This window comes from Podarcis vaucheri, assembly GCF_965113315.1.
Source record: "Podarcis vaucheri genome assembly, chromosome: 2".
Classification (NCBI taxonomy): Eukaryota; Metazoa; Chordata; class Lepidosauria; order Squamata; family Lacertidae; genus Podarcis; species Podarcis vaucheri.
This window is the reverse complement of record NC_138760.1, coordinates 133,839,072-133,862,572: the sequence shown is the minus strand read 5'-3', so window position 1 is coordinate 133,862,572 and position 23,501 is coordinate 133,839,072. Positions and strand designations below refer to the sequence as shown.

Below are 23,501 nucleotides of genomic sequence, written 5' to 3'. Positions count from 1 at the left end.
CCAAAGGTGAAAAAATGTACCTTCAATCTCTTTACATTTCCAACATTTATTATCGGGCAAGTGGTATATTTTTGCTAGCTTGCCTGGGGTCATGTACCACCTGTACATCATTTTCATAATATTCTCTCTTAAGGCATTACATGCCGTAAATTTAATCCCGGCGGTCCACAACTTCTCCCAGTCAGCAAACATAATGTTATGGCCTATATCTTGTGCTCATTTAATCATTGCAGATTTTACCGTTTCTTCCTCAGTATTCCATTTCAACAGCAGATTATACATTCTGCCTCCTCAGCTGCTTCTGATGTCTCCATCGTTGTCGCGTCGCGTGTGAATCAAGATCTTCCCCAGAAAACCTGGGGGGGGGATATAAAGCTTAACAGGAATCTGTCAGTTCCATCCAAAACTTTACTCTGGCAGCAAAAAGGGACATTTCAGACTCAGGCTTCAAAACACCGAGATGCGCTTTTCTTCTGCGTTTTAAGCCGCTAAACCTTCGTTCCTTCATGTATCCGGAAAGAGGTCAGAAGTTTCGGGGGGGGGGAATAACTGTCTGCTGAGGGAGGGGGCTCCCCCTCTTGGCCCCCCAGCCTGCATCCCGAGGAGACCTGGCAGCCCCCCAATGAGGAGATCCCACCCCCCAATAAAAGCCCCCTCCAGCCCCCAGCTCCCCTGTGCAAGAAACATCCCTGGCGCTGTTGTCTGAGAAGTCCCATGAAGAAACACACGGGGGGGAGACAGAGAGGAGCCCCCGCAGCCCCTTCCCTGGAGGAGACCCCTCCCCTCTTGGGGAGATCCAGCCCCCCCAAAAAAACCTTAGCTGCCCTTTTCCTGCTGCTCTTTTCGCTCCGTCTCCGGCTGAGGCTCCTGCCTGGGGAAGGTTTACCTGGAGACAGGCTGGTCATCGCCAGGGCGCTTTCTCATTGGCCGAGCTGGCAGGGACTTTCCTGCTCCGCCAAAGCCGCCCCCTGGCCGCCCCCGCCCCCCCCCAGCCCCTTGGAGGGCGAGCATCCAGGAGGAAGGGGCAAGGGACACTGGGCTTGAGTCGCCCCTCGCCCGCCTCGGCCCAGGAAGAGCGGCAGAGATGGAGCCCAGAGGAGGAAGAGGAGGAGGAGGAGGAGGAAGAGCCCTTTGCTGCCTCTGGGCGACCCTCCTCCTGGCCCCGCCAAGGGGGGCCGGAGCCCTGAAAGGTCAGTGGGCGCAGGAGGGAGGGGGAGATGTCTGGGGAGGGGTCCCAGGAGGGGGCCTGGGGGGAATGGGGGAGAAAGATTGCGCCCCTGGGCGTTGCTTGTGGGTCTCTTGGGCTACAGGGAAGAGAAGCCCCCTCCCCCTGACAGGTGCAGAAGCTGCGCCCGGGAAGACGGAGGGATGGGGGGAGGGAGGGAATTGGACGCCCCCCCCCCCAGGAAAGAGGGCTGGGAGTTGCGTGGAATGGGAGGGTGACGAGCAAGGAGGATTTGCTCCCTCAAATAAGGTGGTCTAAAAAAAATGAGAGTGGAAAACGGGGTGAAAACAGCATTTCCCTCTACACACACCAACTTAGAAGATCGGAGTCTGTGCCCCCAGCCTTTCCTGTTACAAGGAGAGAAAGGGAAATAAAACAAGAATTACTATTCCTCTCTGTGGGCTCGGCTGCCACAGAGACCTGCCTGGTCCGGAAGTCCCCAGTGGTCGCCCCCAAAAGGCTCAGGCCCCCCATAGCCCCCGAAGACAGAGTGGTCTCTCTCCTGGCACAAAAGGGGCCAGAACCTGCTCTCTTCGGCTGCCCCCCATATCGCCACTTGCCTGGCAGGGAACCCAGCTGGACCCAAAGGGACTTCACTCCCCAGGAGACGCGGTTTAGTTTGAGTGAGTGAGTGAGTGAACTCCACAAGGAAGTCGCTTCAGGAAAGGAAAGAGGCGCATGGCCAATGGCTCTGTCTGTGTGTCCAACAGATTTATCTCTTTTAAAAGCATGCCCAAATTTTAATTCGTTGCATGAGGGAAGTCAAGAGGTGACTGTTGATGATCCACGGTTGAAAGAGGAAATGTAATTATTACTGGTTTCACTTTGGGAATAAAGTGGAGATCTAGGCACATGGAGACATGGATTGTTCTCTTGAATGATTATTCCAACTTTCTACCAGTCACCCACATTCAAGTGCACCCAGGACCACCTTTTGGAAATGAGGGGATTTTAAAACTGACGTATTTGTGTGTTTGGGAGCAGATGAAGCCCCCCTTCGTCTTCTTAGAGAGCCTTCTTGGTGGTGGCCCCATTCCTAGCAACGGGGCAGGTTCTCCCTCATCCTGCTGCGGGGTCCTAAAGCCTCCCTCTCTCCTTCCCACCCCTGCAGTGGAGGACACCCTGGTGGAGCTGGACTTCTTCTAGGAGAGCTTCCCTTCGGAGAAGAAGTCCGGGGAGTTCCTGCTGGAGTTTGACCACGAGGAGATCCTGCACGTGGACTGGGAGAAGAAGCAGAACGTCTGGAGGCTGCCGGACTTCCAGCGCTTCACCAGCTTCGAGATCCAGGGCGCCCTGGCCAACATCGCCGTCATGAAGAACAACATGGAGGTGCTCATGAAGCGAAGCAACCGCACCCGTGCCCTGAACGGTAGGACACGCGAGGGGGGCAGGGGAGAGAGCTGGGGGGCAGGCAGGGGGTGGCCTCTTGGCCTCTGACCCGGAAGACCCCTCAGGACCCCTTTCTGCCTCCCCAGAGGGAACTCTGCTCCAGGGAGCCAGTCCTTGGCTGACTGAGACAGGCTAAAGGGAAGAGAAGCCTGACGGGAGGGGCAGCACTGCACTCTGTACAAGCTCAGAGGCATTCCCAAACCTGAACACCCGGTGCAGAAATACCCACAGCACCTGATTGTTATGCTTTCCATTTCTAGACTGCTTCAAATGGGTTTTAATCCCATTTCTTTCTCCATCTCCTTCCTCAGTTGCTCCTACGGCCACTGTGTACCCGGAAAATGCCGTGGAACTGGGGGACCCCAACGTCCTCATCTGCTTTGTGGACAGGTTCTCCCCCCCAGTGCTGAACGTCACCTGGCTGAAGAACAACGAGGTGGTCTCCAAGGGCATGGAGGAGACAGACTTCTACCCCAGCGTGGACAACACTTTCCGCAAGTTCTCCTACCTGCCCTTCGTCCCTGAGCAGGGAGACATCTACGTCTGCCAGGTGGAGCACTGGGGCATCCCAGAGGGAAAGATGGAGAAGATCTGGGGTAAGCACCGGGCAGGATTGGGGCTTTTCTCTGGGACTTGAACTCAGAAACCCAGATTCATGGGGTATAAGAAACACGTTCTGATGATCAGAGTAATTTATGCAAGTGAAGTACACTTGCAGTTTTGCATAATTTATTCTGCTCCTTCTAGCCATAGGAGACAATAAGTTGCTCAACTGCCTTTTGGGGGTTCCTCGAGTTAGTTTCTCTCAATTTAACAGTGTGTATTAAGGGGTGGGGCGGTGTGTCAGGACTCCTGGGTTCTTTCTTCCGCTGAACACCCACAGAGAAACAGAGTCCCCCCTTAGCCCTGTCCCCTCTCTCTCCATCCCAGTCTCCAAGGCGCCCTCTCCCATCCCGGAGACGATGGAGAACGTGCTGTGTGCCCTGGGCTTGGCCTTTGGCATCCTGGGCATCATCACTGGCACCATCCTTTTCTTCAAGGCCATGAGGATGAACGATCGCAGGGGCTTCATGTGAGTCGAACCCGTTTCCCTTCATGGGCTGAGAGACAAATGCAAGGGAAGCCAAAATACACAGCAAAGGGGTGGGGTGGGCCTCATCCTGCCCAGAAGGTGCTCAGCCTCCATACTCCCAGCTCACCTGCTCCCTTCTCCTTCCTTTCCAGATAATGGGGGATTCCTTTCCTGACAGCCTCTTCCTTGAACCCTCTCAGCTCATCTCCTTTGCCAAGAGTCTCTTCTGCTACGAATCAGCTGGAAGGAGTTGCTTCCTCCGTGTGCAGCTTATCCTTAGAAGCTTTTTGGATAATATGTTTGACTTTTAAGAATAATTATGATAGCCAAAGATGCTTAGCCAGACTTACATTACCTTTCTCCCTTTTCTGTTTCCCTCTTAACAAAGAAATTTATCTCAGACTGTTTAAGTAAATAGGAAAAGTATATGTTTTACTCACATTTAATGTCTTGCCATGGTTCAACATTTACAGCTCCCTCTATGCAGGTTCTGAAACTCCCTGGTGCCTTTGCTTCTGGCCGTCCAGTAATCGTGCATTTTATAGAATCATAGAATTGTAGGGTTGGAAGGGACCCTAAGGGTCATCTAGTCCAGCCCCCTGCAGTGCAGGATCTCAGCTAAATCATCTCTGACAGAGCGGCATCCAACCTCTGCTTGTGGTTTGGCTGCAGATCCTCCCCCAAACTCCATGGTTGAGTCAGGATAGTTTTTGTGGGGTCTTCCTGCTTTGCCTCCCCTTGCATCTGCGTGGCTCAAGGAGACCCCCTGCCAACAGAGGGTCAGGCATTCTAATTCATATCTCCACCCCACTTACCCAAAACCATTCACCTTACTCAGTTCCATGCATTGCACTGCAGGAATACACCCCTCAGGTGTTTCCTTAATCCCAAAGAGGATTCATCCAGCCTTTTGGGGAAGTTTAGCTGCTAAGAGACCCCAAACACCTTTCTCGTCCACATAAAGCAGGGTTGTATCTGTCTGTGTGGAGGAAAAGATCCCTTCTTCTTCTGCAAAACTTTCCCAATGGCTTCTGTGCAGCCCAACTGCTGTTTTTCATACATGCTCCCATATTTCCAAAAGCAATGAATAAACCTTACAGTTTGTTGATTTGTTTCTAGTGCTGTTTTCTTTGCCTATAAGCTCTGGATATATTTATTTCAAAGCAAAAAGGTGAACCGTTGAGGAAATGGGTAGCACTGCAACCAGAGTGGCTACATTGACCCCTCGTGTCTTTAGGGCCAAATTCTGGGAGATGATCAGAGATCAGGAGAGCCAGCGCTGGTGCCTCCCTGCCTTTGCCCTGGTCTGCTTGTCTGTCCCCTACTGGGAACAGGATGCTGGGGCAGGACTCTTTTGGTCTTCAAGGCCTGCTGTAGGTTGGTGATGCCCCAAACCATTATCCCACAGGACCCTCTGGGGGAACAGAGGAGAGAAATAGAACAACTCACCCCCTGTCCTGAAATGCCTCACCAGATCAAAGCACCTGCTCTTCCTGAGACTGGACCCCCCTCCAAATTCAGGGTGGATGAATGAAAGTCTTCTTCCAGGGGCAACAACACTCTAGAGAGGTGTGTGTTTCAGGACATGCAAGGTCAGGATGTGACCCAGTCAGCCTGGCCAAACCTCCATCATGAGTTGACTGTGTTGCCTGGAACATGCCTTAAAAGCCTCAGAGAAGGCTTCACTCTTTTCTGGTAGCTCCCTGTCTTGCCCCTATTTTTGTGTGCCTCATTAAGATAAATTAATGCAAGGAGTTGTTGAGCTCTTTCTCCCCCCCCCCTTGCAAGAGTCTCCAGAAGGTAAATGACACCACCGAGTGGGGTTTGGGAGAGGCGTCCTTCCTGGGGCCAAGCCTTGAGCAGGGACATCCCAGAGGCCGACAGACAAGGCCCAGCCTGCTGTGCAATCTCATACCTTCTTCTGGATCTCAAATGAGGGGGATCCAAATTGGGGGGGGGTCAATTAATGCAGAGAGACAGAAGGCAGAGTTTGGCAGAGGGGCAGGGCAGGAGTGCCCCAGGGCAAGACTTGGGGGCAGAAGGCCAGCGCCCCAGTCGGCAGAAGGAGCAGGAGGCCCCTCAAGGCTGCAGGGCTGACTCCACATCTGGACCAGCAAGTGGTGCACTCTAAGGGGTTTGGCAAGAGCAATGCGTTTCCTGCCCAGCAACCAATGACCAGGCAGTGTCGGGACCTGTGATTGGCTCCCATCAAGCCTCACCTCCAGGAAAGTCCCCAGCAGGACAATACTATAGACCTCTCCACGCCCCCCCCCAGCAGCAATAGCAACCCTGCTTTACCCTTCCCCCAACCCTGTTTTTTGCTTCAAGGCAGAAATGGAGATTGTGACATTTGGGTTCCCTCGAAACAGGAACTTTTAAAACAAGTCATTCGTCGGAGCAGCTTTGGGTTTAAGACTCGCCTCAAAGAATTATGGGGCGGGGGGCAGGGGGAGAGTTAAGAGGCTGTCTTCTCCCCACTTTCAATAATCATCCCATGTAAAATGTGAAATCCAATACTCTGATTTCTATTTTTGTGCTTAAATGCAAAACTGCAAATGGCAGACTCTTTATGTTAATCACCGTATTTTTCGCTCCATAAGACGCACTTTTTCCCTCCTAAAAAGTAAGGGGAAATGTGTGTGCGTCATATGGAGCGAATGCAGGGGGGAGGCAGGCAGGAAAAGCCCCCAAGAGCCGCACACAAGCTCCGCGCGGCTCCTGTGGGCCTTTGCGGGAGGTGGGGGTATTGCCATAACCGCGCGCAGCCCCTCCGGCCAGGTTAGACTGCGCACGGCTATGGCAGAAGGCAAGACAGCAAGCGCATGGATCCTGCTCGCTGTCTTGCTCTTCTTTGCTCTTTGGGGCTGGGGGGGAAATAAGATTTTCCCCCCCTTGATTTCACCCTCTAAAACCTAGGTGCGCCTTATGGTCCGGTGCGCCTTATGGAGCAAAAAATGCGGTACCAACAACGTTTGCAAGATGTGAGATTGTGACAGCATTTGCGTTTTGCTTCAAAGAGGAAGGAGGGAATTTTCCCCCAGCACTCTGCCCCTCCCCACCTATAGCGGGAATTCTCTGCATCTTGTTTTTCTGAAGGAAAAAATGCTTCAAAAAAGGACCAATCAAATAGGTTGTAAGAATGGGCACAGCCGTGGGGGGAGAGTTGGACAGCTGCCCCCAATCAATAAAAATCAATTGAAATACAAAGCAAACTGAGGTTTTGCCCCCTAACAAAAGGCCTGCCCCCCCAAAAAAACCAATCATGCCTACGCCCACGGTTGCAGGTTATCTGTACATGAGCTTCCAATCCCAGAACTGGATTTGCACATTGGCCCAGTTCCTGGTGGTGGCACAAAAGAGCAGCAACACCTGAGGGCAAAGGCTCAGTTTAAGAGTGGAGGAGTCACTTCCACAGAGAAGGACCTTGGCTGGAGAGAGAGAGAGAGAGAGAGAGAGAGAGAGAGGAGGAAACTCTGGGTCAAGCTCCCTCCGGAATACAAGATGCTCAGGGATGGGCTGCCAGGGGAGAAACTGGGTGTGAGAAATGAGGGTTTTGTGGACCCCCAGAGGGAGTGAGGCTGTAAACTTCAGATCTATATTCCACAACGGCTCCCATGGGAGAAAGGGAGACAGGACTGCTCCACTGTAGCTGCAGCTTCATGTTTTTACTGCCCTCTCCCCAATGTGAAGGAGAAGCAGAATAACCTCCCAGCAAGCAGGAAACGGGGGCAACGGCTTGGCCTGCAGCCTTCCTCCCTGCTGTGCTAGATTTCTCCTTGCAGGCAGTGCCAATGTAATTTGGGTGTCCATGCAGCTCCTGCCTGAGGCTGGGAAGGAGGCCCCTTGGAGGAAGAAACAGACCAAGAGGAGGGGGGCAAGGGGGTCCCTGGACAGGAGGGGCAGGATCCAGGCAGCCTGCTCCCTGGAGACAGAAGCAGGACTTGTGGGCCCATAGCACGTGCCTCCCTCCCCCACCTCTCCCTCCTTCTGCCCCCTTGTTTCTGGCAGCAGAGGAGACGCTGCAGAAAGGCGCTGGGGGGAGTTTCGCTTCCCCCCACATGGAGGCCTGGAGCACAGCTCAGCATTCAGGGAAATGAAAGAGGGAAGCTGGCCACGATCCAGGAGACGGAGGTCAACCGGGAGCGCAGCAAAACCTCCTCACAGAGAAGTAGCTTCCAGGCCCCCCCCCAAAGCACAGCCCCCCCCCTCCAGCCCAGCAGCAATGGCTTAAGAGGAATTGCCGTTTTAGGGAAGGACCCCCTTGGGAATGGCTGAGCTGAATGGAGTGGGGCTGGGCAAGCCCCATAGCATCCTCTGCTAGAGGAATAGGGGCTCCTTGGCTCAAGGTGGGGGGGATTTCCTTGGAGAGCAGCCCCCTCCCTCTTGCGCCAGGAGAGCAAAGTGGGTCATCTCTTCCCAAGGCAGGAGGGAGGAGGAAGAGGGGAGAAGGGGCAGAGACCCCTCCAAGTCCTCAAGGCTATGGGGAGAGGGTGGGACTGTGTTTCAGGTCAGCCAAGGCCAGGATGTGGCCCAGTCAGGCTGGCCAGGCCTCCTTCATGAGTTGGCTGTGGGGCAGAGACAGGTCTCTTCAACCTCTCCAGACCCCATACCCCCTTTCGACCCAAACATGCAGTTCTCCATCTTCTTATCTGTGAGGTGTCAGGGCTCCTGTTTCAGCCCACATGGGATCAGGCTGCGACCCACCAGTGGAAGACCAGGGGCACAGAACAGGTCCCTGCACCCCCAGGGAAGGAGTCACTGCTTTGGGGGGTCTTGATCTGCTCTTTTCCCTCCTCTCCCCATTCTGTGCCTTGTAGAAATGTCTCCTTCCGAAAATGAATGCCAGTCGAAAGAGTCGTCCAGCTCTTCCTCCCCCTGGCAAGAGGCTCCAGGAGGGACATGACCCCCCAGAGAGGGGTTTGGGAGAGGCGTCCCTTCCTGGGCCAAGGCTTCTGCAGGGACATCACAGGGACGGACAGACAAGGCCCAGCCTGCTGTGCAATATTATACCTTGCAGTTGTCACGGTTTCTCTAGAAAGGGAAATGGGATCTTTTTGCAGATCCTCTTTCAGCAAAAGAGCAAACATTCTCCTGGGTCTCAAGGCAGAAGCAAAGGAGAACCTTCAGCCAAGTATAGTGTGGGGAGGGGGGCCAGGGGAGCTGCCAGGGCAAGGCTGTGGGGCAGGAGGGCAGGGCCCCCCTCAGCAGAAAGAGCCACAGGTCCTGTGAATGTGAGAGGGCCCATTTGCCTTGAAATGGGACCGTTTGAAGAAGGGGAGTCTGCCAGAGAGTCAGAGAGGAGAACAAGAAGTGTTGGGTTTGGCAACAGCTGGATCTTCCCTACCCAGCAGCTGATGATCAGGCAGCCTCAGAGCCTGTGATTGGCTCTGGTTGAAGTTCAACGGCAGGAAAGTCCCCAGCCACTTAGCGCACCCAGAAGACAACAGCAAGGTCAACGCTCGCAGCCCCCTCCTTCAGAAATGCATCAATCACCAGCTCTTCCTGGGGGTAGAGTGATGGGGGCAGAGAGAGAGCATGCACAGAGAGACCCCTCCAAATCCAGTGCAGATGAATGGAGGTCTTCTGCCAGGGGATACAACGCACAGGGGAGGACAGGGGTGTGCCGTATTTTAGGTCCGTCAAGGCCAGGATGTGGCCCAGTCAGACTGGCCAGACGTCCATCATGAGCTGGACATGCCCTGCAAGCAACAGGGGAGGATTTGCTGCTTTCTGGTGATATAAGTATTTTATAATAATAATAATAATTTATTATTTACACCCCACCCATCTGGCTGGGTCTCCCCAGCCCCTCTGGGCGGCTTCCAACAAAGTATTAAAATACAGTGGTCTGTTAAACATTAAAAGCTTCTCTAAACAGGGCTGCCTTCAGTTGTCTTCTAAAAGTCTGGTAGTTGTTCTTCTCTTTGACATCTGGTGAGAGGGTGTTCCACAGGGAAGGCGCCACTACCGAGAAGGCCCTCTGCCTGGTTCCCTGTAGCTTTGCTTCTCGCAATGAGGGAACTGCCAGAAGGCCCTCAGCGCTGGACCTCAGTGTCCGGGTAGAACAATGGGGGTGGAGACGCTCCTTCAGGTATACTAGGCTGAGGCTGTTTAGGGCTTTGAAGGTCAACACCAACACTTTGAACTGTGCTCGGAAACGTACTGGGAGCCAATGTAGGTCTTTCAAAACCGGTGTTATGTGGTCCTGGCGGCCGCTCCCAGTCACCAGTCTGGCTGCCGCATTCTCAATTAGTTGTAGTTTCCGGGTCACCTTCAAAGGTAGCCCCATGTAGAGCGCATTGCAGTAGTCCAAGCGGGAGATAACCAGAGCATGCACCACTCTGGCGAGGCAGTCCGCGGGCAGATAGTGTCTCAGCCTGCGTACCAGGTGGAGCTGGTAAACAGCTGCCCTTTTTCCACTATTAAGAAAAGATAGTCACTTATGCAATGCAGTGTAACTAATAAAGGACTTTATTTGGAGCGTTTGAGGTTTTGAAACATAGTTGCACACATGTGTGTTACTTCATATTCTTTTACATGTTACCTTGTGTTCAATGAATATTCCCCACAGGTTATTGTAAGCGTTTACTGCAAATGTTACTTCTTGAGGCAAATGTATCCCAGTTTCAACGGACCTTTGTTTGTTGCTGTCAGGGCTGCCTCAGGTCCCAGCTCACAAAGGACCAACGCCAAGTTCACTTTATATACAAAGATGTTTACTGCAGTTCATTTTCCGCTCCACAGCCGAGGCGTGCAGCCCCACGTCTGTTACGCTTAGACCGCTGAAGTCCCCTCTGAATCAGTCCCTCCCCTGCACCAGTTTAAGATGCTTGCTTTACTCCACCTCCTCCTGTCTCTCCTTTTCCGCAGGGTCTTCCTGCCCGCTGGGGTTTCGCCCCTCCTGGATTCCCCTGACGCTGAATCCCCAGACTGCTCTCCCTCCCTCCTGCGGGCTTTGGGACCTGGCTCCTCCTCCGGGCTCTCTGTTCTTCCGCGCACCTGCACATTTGAACTTGGCGCACGCGCCCAACTTCTAACCTTTCTTTTGACAGTTACACTACTCCCTTCACTGCCCTCCTCCCCTTCCGGGAGGATGGCTTGTTCTGACCCCTCCTCCTTCTCTGCTGCCGTAGCTGCTTCCCCTGACACACTGGAACCTCCCCCCCCCCCTTTGCTGCGCTCTGGTGGGGAAACTGGCCCTGATTCCCAGCTGCCACTTTGGGGTCCCCTGCTGGCCCCCTGCCCCTGATGCGTCCCCCCTGGGACTCCCCTTGTCTTGACCACAGGCGCCCCCTTCTGGGAATCCTCTGATTCGCTGGAAAGACTCATGGAATCCCTGGAGTCTTTGCCATCCTCCTCCTCGCTGTCCTCGGACTCTTCCCAATCGTTGTCCGTCTCCTGCCTGCTCTGTGCCTCTCTCCCTGAACCCCTGACAGTTGCTATTGTTACTGTTCCACTGGATAAATATTAGAGGGTATGAGGAAGCCTTGAGTCAGGGAGAAAGGCGGGGTAAAAACAGACAGACTGACAAACAAGCCGCCTGAGGTGGGAAACGGTCCACCCATTTAGACTTGTGAATGGCAGTCCTTAACTGGCCAACCAAAGCTATGGAACTTGACAAAGGACCTGGTTTGGCTCCTTTCCTCCTCGAGATTCTACCCCACGTGCCCAGATTTTGGGAAGGGGCGCAGAGAGGCACGCACACTTGCAAACGCAGATAATAGGATTGCAGGCTGTCACTAAACAAAGAGCAACATTTCTTCTGGATTTCAGTTTGGTGGGATTCCAAGTACAGTGGTACCTCTGGTTACATACTTTATTCATTCCGGAGGTCTGTTCTTAACCTGAAACTGTTCTTAACTGAAGCACTTTAGCTAATGGGGCCTCCTGTTGTTGCCCCGGTGCAATTTCTGTTCTCATCCTGAAGCAAAGTTCTTAACCCGAGGTACTATTTCTGGGTTAGCGGAGTTTGTAACCTGAAGCGTATTTAACCAGAGGTACCACTGTATGACTTTTGGGTGAGGGTGTCGTCAGGGTCAGACTTGGGGGAAGGGGCAGGAGGCTTATGGGGCTCCACACAGCAGAAGGACCAGGGCCTTCTCCAAAACTCCTTGTCTCTCTCGGAAGTGGAGCTTATTGGAGTTTCACTGCTCTGCAACCTTACCTCCGGGGGTGCGCACGTTCGAAAAGGAACCTGAAGCATCAGAAGTTTCCACGCAATGGGGGGGGCAAAAGGAGCCCCTTGAGAGACGGGAGATTTCACAAAGGGGCGGAAGGGCAACAGTGGGCAACCCCCTCCCCCTTATATTGCACGAAAGGAAATCGGGAAGGCCATGTTACCGAGGAGGACTCTTCATCGCGCATGAATTCACAAAGATCAGACAACGAATCCTGTTTTCCCGCTGTTTCCCCTTTTGTTTCCCCTTCAATGGGTGGGGATAACGTGAAATAAAACCACATCCATTCAAGACCTCCCCCCCACCTTAGAAAAGCCCAGCCAATCAGGAGTCACCATTTTGACAGCACCCAAACCACGGACCAATTGGAAGCTTCTGTTCTGACAGCCGCTATGACCGTTTAGCCAATGAGAAGCGCTCAGCTCCTGACAGCTGTGAAGCAGCGCCCCCTAAAAAAGGAAAGGGCTATGCAGGTACTGCACCTCTCAAAGCGTTGCTTCTTCCAACGGGGCTCAGCCAAGTTTCACAGCAGAGGATGCCCGCTGGGTTCCAACAATATTGTGAATTCCAACCTTGCAACCAAGTTGCATCAAATGTAATCCCTAGATTTTCTCTGCGCCTATTCCTCTAGGTGTGGACCTCTAAAAAGTCACATAAAATCACCCCTGTCATTGACTTTCATCGTTTTGTGCTTATTCAGATCAGAGGGGGAATGGGTAACGGGAGAGGGCTCAGAGATTCTACTGGGGTCAGCCATAATCCACAGGAATCATGTCCACAGGAATCTTCCTCTAAGGCCAGGATCTGAGATCCCAGGCAAGACAAAGGGGGGCATTTGACTTGACTCAGGGAGCAAGTGTCACAGTGAACGCAGGTGTGAAAGGTATGTTTGAGTGACTGCGACTCAGATTTCTGCCTGTCACCACACCTCTTTTTCAACATAACCAATGACGGATTTTTGATCCGATCGAAATCATAGACCAGCATAAGGTAGAAGCCGCTACAACCATACATAGAACCGTAGAAATAAGGGGCACACATTCTCTTACAGTAGACCAGCATCAGATAAAAAAAAACATAAAACACATACAGTTACATTCAAATTATTCTACCCCCATTGCAAATCAGGTTTATTAAGATGATTTACAGACTTTCAGCTGTTTGCCATGAGCAAATCAAACAAAATAAATTGAAACAGCTCAACACAATGGATTCATCAGTTGGTTCCCCCAAATTCAGCTGAACACGTTGTTGTGTTACTGGAACACTCAGCAGACTCACACAGGGGAAGTCCTTCCCAATGGGACTTAATAATAATAATAATAACTGGGCGGCTTCCAAAAAAATATTAAAATACTGTAATACATCAAACATTAAAAGCTTCCCTAAACAGGGCTGCCTTCAGATGTCTTCTAAAAGTCTGGTAGCTGTTGTTCTCTTTGACATCTGGTGGGAGGATGTTCCACAGGGAGGGCGCCACTACCGAGAAGGCCCTCTGCCTGGTTCCCCGTAACTTGGCTTCTCGCAGTGAGGGAACTGCCAGAAGGCCCTCAGAGCTGGACCTCACTGTCCGGGCAGAACAATGGGGGTGGAGACGCTCCTTCAGATATACTGGACCAAGGCCGTTTAGGGCTTTAAAGGTCAGCACCAACACTTTGAATTGTGCTCGGAAACGTACTGGGAGCCAATGTAGGTCTTTCAAGACCGGTGTTATGTGGTCTCGGCGGCCGCCCCCAGTCACCAGTCTACCTGCCACATTCTGGATTAGTTGTAGTTTCCGGGTCACCTTCAAAGGTAGCCCCACATAGAGCGCATGGCAGTAGTCCAAGCAGGAGATAACCAGAGCATGCACCACTCTGGTGAGACAGTACACAGGCAGATAGGGTCTCAGCCTACGTACCAGATGGAGCTGGTAAACAGCTGCCCTGGATACAGAATTGACCTGTGCCCCCATGGACAGCTGGGAGTCCAGAATGACTCCCAGGCTGCGCACCTGGTCCTTCAGGGGCACAGTTACCCCATTCAGGGCCAGGGAGTCCTCCACACCTGCCCGCCTCCTGTCCCCCCAAAACAGTACTTCTGTCTTGTCAGGATTCAACATCAATCTGTTAGTCGCCATCCATCCTCCAACCGCCAACTTAAGACATACCTGTTATTGCAGGCAATGCTTCACAGCCTAACATACCTCACAGGGCTATTGTCAGGATTAAATTTGGGGCGGGGGGGGGCCATGTAACACCACCTTGAGATCCTTGGAGAAAAAGCTGTTCTATGAATACAATAAATCAATCTCAAAAAGTTCAGGTGTGTAAGGTTCTCCACACAGACAGGAACAACTAGCTGCCCAAATATAAGATAAGGAACAACAGGCTTGCAGTACTACATATGAAAAGGATCTAGAGGTCTTGGAGGACCACAAGCGTCAACCGTGTAGTGCAACAACAAAAAAGGCAAATGCTATTCCAGGCTGGATGAAGAAGAAGAAGAAGAAGAAGAAGAAGAAGAAGAAGAAGAAGAAGAAGTTAACAATGAAGATTGTAATTTATTGCAAGCGCAAATAATAATAAAATAATAATAATAATAATAATAATAATAATAATAATAATAATAATAATTTATATCCCACCCTCCCCAGCCGAAGCCGGGCTCAGGGCGGCTAACAACAATCAAACAATCAAATAATCCAACATTCTAAAACATTTCATTATAAAAATTAATTAAAATCAAATTAATGGCAACCTTTAAGCAAATTTCTGTGCAGGTTGCCAGAGGAGGGAGTCAGGCTGGGCCCTGACCAAAGGCCTGGTGGAACAACTCTGTCTTGCAGGCCCTGCGGAAAGATGTCAGGTCCCACAGGGCCCTAGTCTCTTGTGACAGTGTGTTCCACCAGATTGGAGCCACGGCCGAGAAAGCCCTGGCTCTAGTTGAGGCCAGCCTAACATCTCTGTGGCCTGGGACCTTCAGGATGTTTTTATTTGCAGACCGTAGGTTCCTCTGTGGGACATACCAGGAGAGGCGTTGAAAACGCTGTTACTCTTTACCTTCTCAGTCTTATTTTATTCTGTCCCTAACTCTTCTACCTCCCCTCACACAAGAACCAACTGCACTAACTCTCTGTTTCCAACTGCCTGCCAACTGCTTTCCCAACTGCCTTAATCAACCAACCAATCCACTAAAACCAACCTGGGGCTAAGCCCTTTTATAAACAGGTAGGCTCCGCCTCCAGCTTTTCTATTGGTCTGCCTATTAACCCTTTCTCTCCCCCTCTACAGACATTTCCAAAAGAACGGGCAAACGCCACAGCAGCTTATACATACACGTTAATATTCAAACTCTCATATATTGTTTATATTTTATAAATTGTGTCGCAACGCCTCCTCATTCTTGGCTATGTGAAGTGTTCAGATAAAACATTATCTCTGGAGGCATCAGGAATAAAAGGGCTGTTTAGTGGCATGACCAGGAAGAAGAGTTTGGATTTGATAACCCGCTTTATCACTACCTGAAGGAGTCTCAAAGCAGCTAACATTCTCCTTTCCCTTCCTCCCCAACAAAAACTCTGTGAGGTGAGTGGGGCTGAGAGACTTCAGAGAAGTGTGACTGGCCCAAGGTCACCCAGCAGCTGCATGTGGAGGAACGGGGAAGCGAACCCGGTTCACCAGATTATGAGTCCACCGCTCTTAACCACAACATCATGCTAGCTCTCTCAAGATACTTACTTTTATTTTTCAAGAGAAATACAACATCTAGGTCAAGGGAAGTCATAGCCCCACTCTCTTCTGCCTTGGTCAGACCACACCTGGAATACTGTGTCCAGTTCTGGGCACCACAATTTAAGGAGGACGTTGACAAGCTGGAAGGTGGGCAAAGGAGGGCAACCAAGATGATCAAGGTTGTGAAAACTAAGCCTGATGAGGAATGGTTGAAGGAGCTGGGTATGTTTAGCCTGGAAAAGAGGAGACTGAGAGGAGATATGATGGCCATCTTCAAGTATCGGAAGGGCTGTCACATGGAAGATGGGGGAGCAAGCTTGTTTTCTCCTGCCCTCGAGGGCAGGACTCGAACCAGTGGCTTCAAGTTGCAGGGAAGGAGATTTTGACTAGACACACAGGAATTTTTTCTGACGGTAGGAGCTGCTTTTACTATTACTATTATTATCAAAGTTTTCTTGGTTTACAAAGGTATGTGCAATGTCTTTTTTTTCCAAGTTATATTTTCCATCGGTCAGTTTCATCTGTTGAGACATTAGGGTTACGTTAAGAAGAAAAGGGGGGAGGAAGAGGTGGAGGGGGGATGGTGAGTGGGGGGTGGGCTCGGGAAGCAATGTTTCTAATTTGCTTAATGTGTGGGGTTTTGCGTCAGCGTCATTTGTGTGGGTTCTCTTTGCTAGTCACTTGTGTTCCTTTGGGTAGTGAGAGAAATTGGGGTTGGCCTAGGGTGTGGTTGCCTGTTTGTGATTGGCTGTGGTGAACTTTGTTTTTGTGTGTGAGTATGGTGGGTGGGTGTTTTTGAATCAGGTTAGCCATATTGATTTGTATGCTGTTATGAGTTATTTGTGGTGTAAGTGGCCATTATTGTCTTGGAAGATGTTTAGTAAGGCCAGTTCTGGGGTGGTTTCTAATACTTGTTTGGTTATTTACTTATTTCTTGTATGGCTATTGTCCCGAATAGTTGGATTTTGGGCACTCCCACCACATGTGGAGGTATGTGCCTGTGGAGGTGCACCCTCTCCAGCATTTTGGTGAGGTTCCTGGGCGTATTAGCGCTAGTTTTCTTGGTGTTAGGTACCACATGTAGGTGAGCTTCAGTGAGTTCCTTTCTTTTCGTTGATGTGGATTCAAATTGGGATTTAGAGCACATTCTGGTCCATTGAGTGGGGTTAAACTCATAGCCTATGTCATCCTCCCATTGTTTTTTGATTGTGTCTAGGGAGTTTGTAGGATTTTGGAGTCGTATTTTGTATATTGCAGATACCATCCCTTTACCGTTTCCCTTTGTTGTTACGAGGAGGTTTTCAAAGGTTGTCAGGGGGTTAGTTGCTGCTGATTTTACTACTGGATTGTTTAAGAGGGCATGTAATTAGTGTTGTGTTAACCAGGGCATTTGGGTGTCTTCTACTTTGTCTTGTATTTCTTGTGTTGACAAAGTTTATTAGACAAAGTTTATTAAGCCTTTGGTTTGCCAGGTTTTTATCTGGAGGTTTTGTGCTGCATGATGGAATAATGGGTGGTACGCAAGGGGAATTAGTGGGGATGGGGTTGGGGATAGTTTGCCTATTATGGTTTTGGAAAAGGCCTTGGAAGGGAGCAGGCCCTGCAGTCCTCCCCACAGCCGATGGTCCGAGGCCTCACCGCAGCAGGAGTCCCTTTATAGCTGGGAGAGAGGGCCTGGGCCACGCCCCCTGGGCCAGTTGGAAAAGGCCCTGGAAGGGAGCAGGCCCTGCAGTCCTCACCCAGCCAATGGTCTGTGCATGTAAAATTATATACATATAAAGTAATAGAAGCACTTCCTGCACATTCCTTCCATTCAAACCATTTCTGCCTTTCAGTTTGTTGGTAGATTGTTGGGTTTCAACTCTTAAAGCTTCTCCTCTTTGTGAGTCCATTGATGTTTTGTAAGAACATCAGGACTGAAGCGCTATCGACACTCCATATAAGTGCTTTTCCCTTTTTGAGTTTGCTGGTGTTTGCTAAGGTTTCCACTTCTATTGAAGCTCTTTCCACACACCATACATTTATTTGCTTCTCCTCGAGTGAGTTTGTTGGTGTCTTCTAAGGGGTCCACTCTGACTGAAGCTCCTTCCACACTCCATGCATTTAAATGGTTTCTCTCCTGTGTGCCTCCGTTGATGAATTCTAAGTTTTCCACTCTCAGTGAAGCTATTTCCACATTCCATGCATTTAAATGGTTTCTCCCGTGTGTGTTTGATGATGCGCATTCAGGCATCCACTCTCAGTGAAGCTCTTTCCACACTCCATGCATTTAAATGGTTTCTCTCCTGTGTGCCTCCGTTGATGAATTCTAAGTTTTCCACTCTGACTGAAGCTCTTTCCACACTCCATGCATTTAAATGGTTTCTCCCCTGTGTGAGTCCGTTGATGAATTCTAAGGTATCCACTCTGACTGAAGCTCTTTCCACACACCATGCATTTAAATGGTTTCTCCCCTGTATGAGTCCGTTGATGAATTCTAAGGCTTCCACCAGTAGTTAAGCTCTTTCCACATTCCATGCATTTAAATGATTTCTCCCCAGTGTGAATTTGATGATGTGCATTCAGGCATGCCCTCCGACTGTAGCACTTTCCACACTCCATGCATTTAAATGGTTTCTCTCCTGTGTGACTCCGTTGATGAATTCTAAGGTTTTCGCTAGTAGTGAAGCTCTTTCCACATTCCATGCATTTAAATGATTTCTCCTCAGTGTGTGTTTGATGATGTGCATTCAGGCTTCCACTCTGACTGAAGCTCTTTCCACACTCCATACATTTGAATGGTTTCTCTCCTGTGTGCGTCCGTTGATGAATTCTAAGTTTTCCACTCTCAGTGAAGCTCTTTCCACATTCCATGCATTGAAATGGTTTCTCCCCTGTGTGTGTTTGATGATGTGCATTCAGGCATCCACTCTCAGTGAAGCTCTTTCCACACTCCATGCATTTAAATGGTTTCTCTCCTGTGTGCCTCCGTTGATGAATTCTAAGGCTTCCGCTAGTAGTGAAACTCTTTCCACACTCCATGCATTTAAATGGTTTCTCCCCCGTGTGACTCCGTTGATGAATTCTAAGGTCTCCACTCTGACTGAAGCTCTTTCCACACTCCATGCATTTATATGGTTTCTCCCCTGTATGAGTCCGTTGATGAATTCTAAAGTGTCCACTCTGACTGAAGCTCTTTCCACACTCCATGCAATTAAATGGTTTCTCCCCTGTATGAGTCCGTTGGTGTTTTCTAAGTGCTCCACTCTCAGTGAAGCTCTTTCCACACTCCATGCAATTAAATGGTTTCTCCCCTGTGTGACTCCATTGGTGTTTTCTAAGGTTTCCACTGTCAGTGAGGCTCCTTCCACACTCCATACTTTGAAATTGTTTATGTTCTCTGTTTTCACACTCCATGTATTTAAATGGTTTCTTCGTTATTCCCATTTCACATGGCCCACCAGAATTCTGATTGCCTTCTCCCTTGTCTTCTTTCGATGGGGAGGGGTAGGGAGAAAATCCTATTTGTTTTCTAGGAAGAGAACAAAGGAATATTACACACATCAATTAGCACCTGCTCTTATTTTAACGTCTTGTACAATCTCTCCTGTCTTCCATATGTTCCGAATTTTTAGGCAAATGAAATAATGTAAAATAATGGTCATGCATCATCAGCCTTTTATAGCCCTTAATTATTGTTAATGAAGCAGCATTATCTTAGAATACGGTTGAACTGTGGGGTTTACGTTTTATAAAAAGTGGTTTCTCACAGGAAAGGGAGCTGCTCTATGTTCCATGAACCTGGCCACTATTCATCAGGATCCTAAGTTCATCATGAAGTTCTTCATCCTCTGCACTATAATCCTACACCCCTTGGGCCACATTTTGTCCCCTTCGACCTCTAGATCTTTATTCATCACCTGCACAGTCCCTTTGGCCTCAGGACGTCCATACTGACCATTTTGGGAGACCCATATATACCGTAATTTTCACTCCAAAACACACACTTTTTTGCTCCTAGAAAGTAAGGGGAAATGCCTGTGCGTGTTACGGAGCGAATGCAGTGGATCGGAGTCAGTCGAGCAAAGCGGGAGCCGCTTGCAGGGCTTTGCACGGCTCTCGCTTTGCTTGCTTTACAGCCAGGAGGAGGGGCTCTCTGAAAGTAAGCAAAGCGAGAGCCGCTTACACGCTCTACGAGGCTCTCGCTTTGCTTGCTTTAAAGCGACCTACGGCTCGGAGGAGCCGTGGAGGAGGGAAGGAGAGCCATGGCAGCAAAGCGGGCAACAGCCGCTTACACGCGAGGAGGGACAGACGGGAGCCATAGCGAGCTGGGAGGAGGCAGGTGGCTCAAAGCCAGCAGGCGCTTTTAAAGTAGCCAACAATGCAGCAGCCTCAGCTAGCAAAGGTCCACACACTCTCTAAATGGAGCAATGAGGCTGCAGAGGGACAGGAGGGCTTGGATCAGGAAGGATAAAATTTAAGCAACCAGCAGCAAAAAAAACCCAACCTGGAGCTCTCAGCCACGAGCGCAGTGAAAACCAGGAAGTAAAAAAAAAAGGCTAGGGAGGGCACAGGATGAGGGAGAGGGGAAAACTAGGCAAATCCCCGCATCTCAGCTGTTTTCAGGCAGGATAGATTTGAGCAATGTCTGGGTCCTAGTGCCCCTATCGCTTTTTTGTGCTCCATTCTATTGCTGCTGGTGGCTGCTTATCACTGATACCAGTAGCCACGTGCACAAACAAAGTAGAAGGCTGCAAGGAGGAGCGCTTTTACACAGCAAATGGCGAATCCCCTGCGATCCAAGTCCTCCTCACTTGCTCAAATCTATTCTGCCTCAAAACAAGGAGCAGAAGGAACAGGCTGCAAACTGTTAAATGGCAAAAACCCCAGGCACAGGGCAAATACCTTAAGTATACCTTTACAGCAACAGTGCTCTTTTCCTCCCTGCTCAGCTCCCCGAAAAGCTCCTTCTCCACACACCCCACGCGTGCTCCTTGTCCCTTGAGTGCTTTTCCTTCCTCCCCACTTAAAACGTGGTTACAAAGCACGGATCAACATGGATCATCAGGGTTTTTGCACTAGGCTACCCCAAATTCACCGTCAGATCACATGTCTGTGGCCACAGCATGAACCACAAAAATCATACATCCGCTGTTTCATTTAGAGTATTTTTTTCTTGTTTTCCTCCTCTAAAAACTACATGCGTGTTACGGTCAGATGCGTGTTATAGAGCGAAAAATACGGTAAGTCTAGTGACAAGGCTTGGTGCTTGTGGTCGGTTGAAGGAGTGCTCAGTTGGAGAATGTTCTTGGGGTTGGACCTCCATCTCTCAGCCTTGCATTCTTGAATGGAGAGAGCTGGAGATGCAGAAGGAGAGCAGCTGGAGCCTGACCGCTGGGAAGGCCAGATTGAGACACCCACCCCAATTATGATTTATAATAATTATATGCTGCCATGTCTCGCACCCGCCTCCTGACACTGGCTTATCTTAGTGGAGATTCCCTGTCCAGGCCTCTCTCACTGTTCTTCCTCCTTTGCCGTGGGTGGCCAAGGGCTTCAGGATATTCTAGCTCTGCTCCAACTGGGAATTATTTATTAAATTGTTATACCTCTCTTCATCTGAAGACCAGAAGATAAAAATATGTGTGACACTGAAAAAGGTGAGTATTAAAGGTGAATAACACTGATTGTGGGAAAGAAAAGAAAGAAGATGAAACCAGTGATGTGTCCAGCTGAATGTAATATAATAATAATAATAATAATAATAATAATAATAATAATAATAAGTAAAGAAGAAACCAATCTTCAAATCAGTTTCATATTCCCTGGCTGTATTTCTCTGCCATGATTGTGACTCAGAATCTTAGCCACAATTTATTCTAGAATATCAACTGGATCTCTTTGTAACAGGAGCCAGACATCCCTGGGATTTCATTCAGACATTCCTTTAGTGTGGGCAGCAGCAGCAGCAGCGGAGGGAGGAAGGAAGCAATTTGGGGGAAACAATTTCCTTCAGAAGGTCTTCCCCAGTGGCCGGCAGGGTTGATAAACTGCTCAGTGTGGACACCTTGAATTTAGCATGTTAGGGTCTGGATACCAATCATAATCCCTAGGAAATTTGTCAAAAACCCTTAAGATCCAGTTCCACCAACTCCTACGTAACACTGAGCCCTAGAGGAACCTTCTATGCTGAGTTGAGGCATCTCTGGCCCTACAGATGTGGTTGGACTCAAAGTACCACCTGCCCAAGCAAGGATGGCCCAAGGCCAGGGAGGATGGGAGTCTTATCTGGTTGGACACACTTTCCCCTTCTTCCCCCTCCTCTGAAAATGCGGAATGGGGGAGGCGGGGCACATTGACACGCCAACAATATTTCAATATCGAGAAATGGTATTCGTGTTGCGACATCACCAAAATGTGTCTATACATGTGTGAGTAGAACAGTTGCGACTGTGCTGCCCACCAGTTTAGCCGTTGGCATTTGACGAGAGAACCAACTAAAAAATTATGTGAAATGTAAAAGTGTTCCAACACTTTTTTACGTCATTTAAGTTAAGATTTAAAAATACCAAGTTAAAAAATACCAAGGTAAGTTATTCCACTTAGTAATCAGGATTACACATGATTTTCAAATAAGTTCAGTGGTTTTATTAACAATTGCTAGTTGACATTGAAAATGTCCGTTGGGGCACTTTGATACACTAAGACATGGGACGCATTGATACGTATAATAGTGCCCCGCTTAGTGTACAATAATCTCTAAACAAGTGTCATATCTCAGGAAAAAACCAGGATCTTGTACGTTTGCTTCCGCATTGCAAGTGTTGATTTCAAGGATGTTGTTTTGCGGTTGCCAAAACCAAATTTCCCAAAGGGAACATCTTGAACATCATCTCTTTGTACTTTTTCTATTGACTTATGTGGATATAATGTGTAATAGAAGCTAAATGTTAAGTAATTATCTTATTTTTATAAGCATTTTGTTTCAATTACTATTTTTTGACTACCTAATGTGCGTTCTTATACTTTTTAAAGTTTTTCCAAACTTCTGGTCCATGGGCCTTAGGGTGCCTATGCCTGGGATAGAGGGTTAAATCAGGGCTGGCCAAATGGGACTCCGCTCCGTCCCCTCCTTGCGCCTCCCTACATCTCCTGCCTGAGGGGCTGCCTCAGTCTGCCTCATGGTGGAGCAGGCCCTTACTGCTGCCTTCCAAAATACAATAATACCTCGGGTTACAGATGCTTCGAGTTGTGTGTTTTTGGTTTTGCGCACCGCGCCAAATCCAGAAGTACCAGAACAGGTTACTTCCAGGTTTCGCGCGTGTGCAGAACCACTAAATCATGCTTTGCACATGTGCAGATGCACCAAACTGCAACCCACAAATGCGCAGACGCGGCGCTGCGGGTTGTGAATGTGCCTCCCGCACGGATCACATTCGCAACCTGAGCATCCACTGCACAGGAAAGATGACACAGAAGACCGTGGAGTCTCACCGTGGAAAACAACAACAACAACAACAACAACGATTGGTAATACATCACTTTGGGCTGCCCTGGGCGGTGGCGTAGGGTGTCCCTGTTACAACAGCCCTGCAAAATAGACCGGAGTTGCTGCACGCTTTTGGGACTTGGAAGAGTAACTTACGGCAACCCTAAAGGGCAGTCCAGTGTCGAAATTACGGAGGCCTCTTTTAAATAGGGGCTGGTGTTTGAACTTGGGCTTTGCTAAGGTGGGAGAGCAGGTTTCTTTGGCCGTCTCCCCCTTCCTTGCTTGCCCCTTCTCCATGGTAAGTCCAGCTGAATTTGCCTATGGCGTGTGGTGCATATCTCCGCCTTCAGACGGAGGCAGCCAGGCAGCTTTCTGGGTCTTGTGCCCAACTTTTCATGAGCTGATATTAAATCCCAAAAGACCTACAGCTGCTTGTTACAAAGGGTGGGGGCCGATT

At 49.7% G+C, this 23,501-nt stretch overlaps 2 protein-coding genes across 2 annotated transcripts in view; one reads left to right on the top strand and one right to left on the bottom strand.

The window, feature by feature from the left end:
• The first annotated feature begins 998 nt into the window (after positions 1–998).
• On the top strand, positions 999–4,794 carry LOC309525835 (HLA class II histocompatibility antigen, DR alpha chain-like). The gene is given in 6 exon segments (XM_082211448.1): positions 999–1,190; positions 2,337–2,368; positions 2,372–2,594; positions 2,926–3,210; positions 3,545–3,686; positions 3,839–4,794. Coding segments are annotated over 6 exon segments (792 nt in total). The 5' UTR covers positions 999–1,084; the 3' UTR covers positions 3,843–4,794.
• Positions 4,795–14,453: 9,659 nt separating this feature from the next.
• The window catches only part of LOC309525815 (uncharacterized protein), a 42,252-nt gene continuing 33,204 nt past the window's right edge, over positions 14,454–23,501 (bottom strand). The window contains exon 2 of the mRNA XM_082211410.1: positions 14,454–19,087. Within this exon, the coding sequence (XP_082067536.1) occupies positions 17,764–19,002 (1,239 nt within the window). The 5' untranslated portion in view covers positions 19,003–19,087 and the 3' untranslated portion in view covers positions 14,454–17,763. The remainder of the gene's footprint in view (positions 19,088–23,501) is intronic.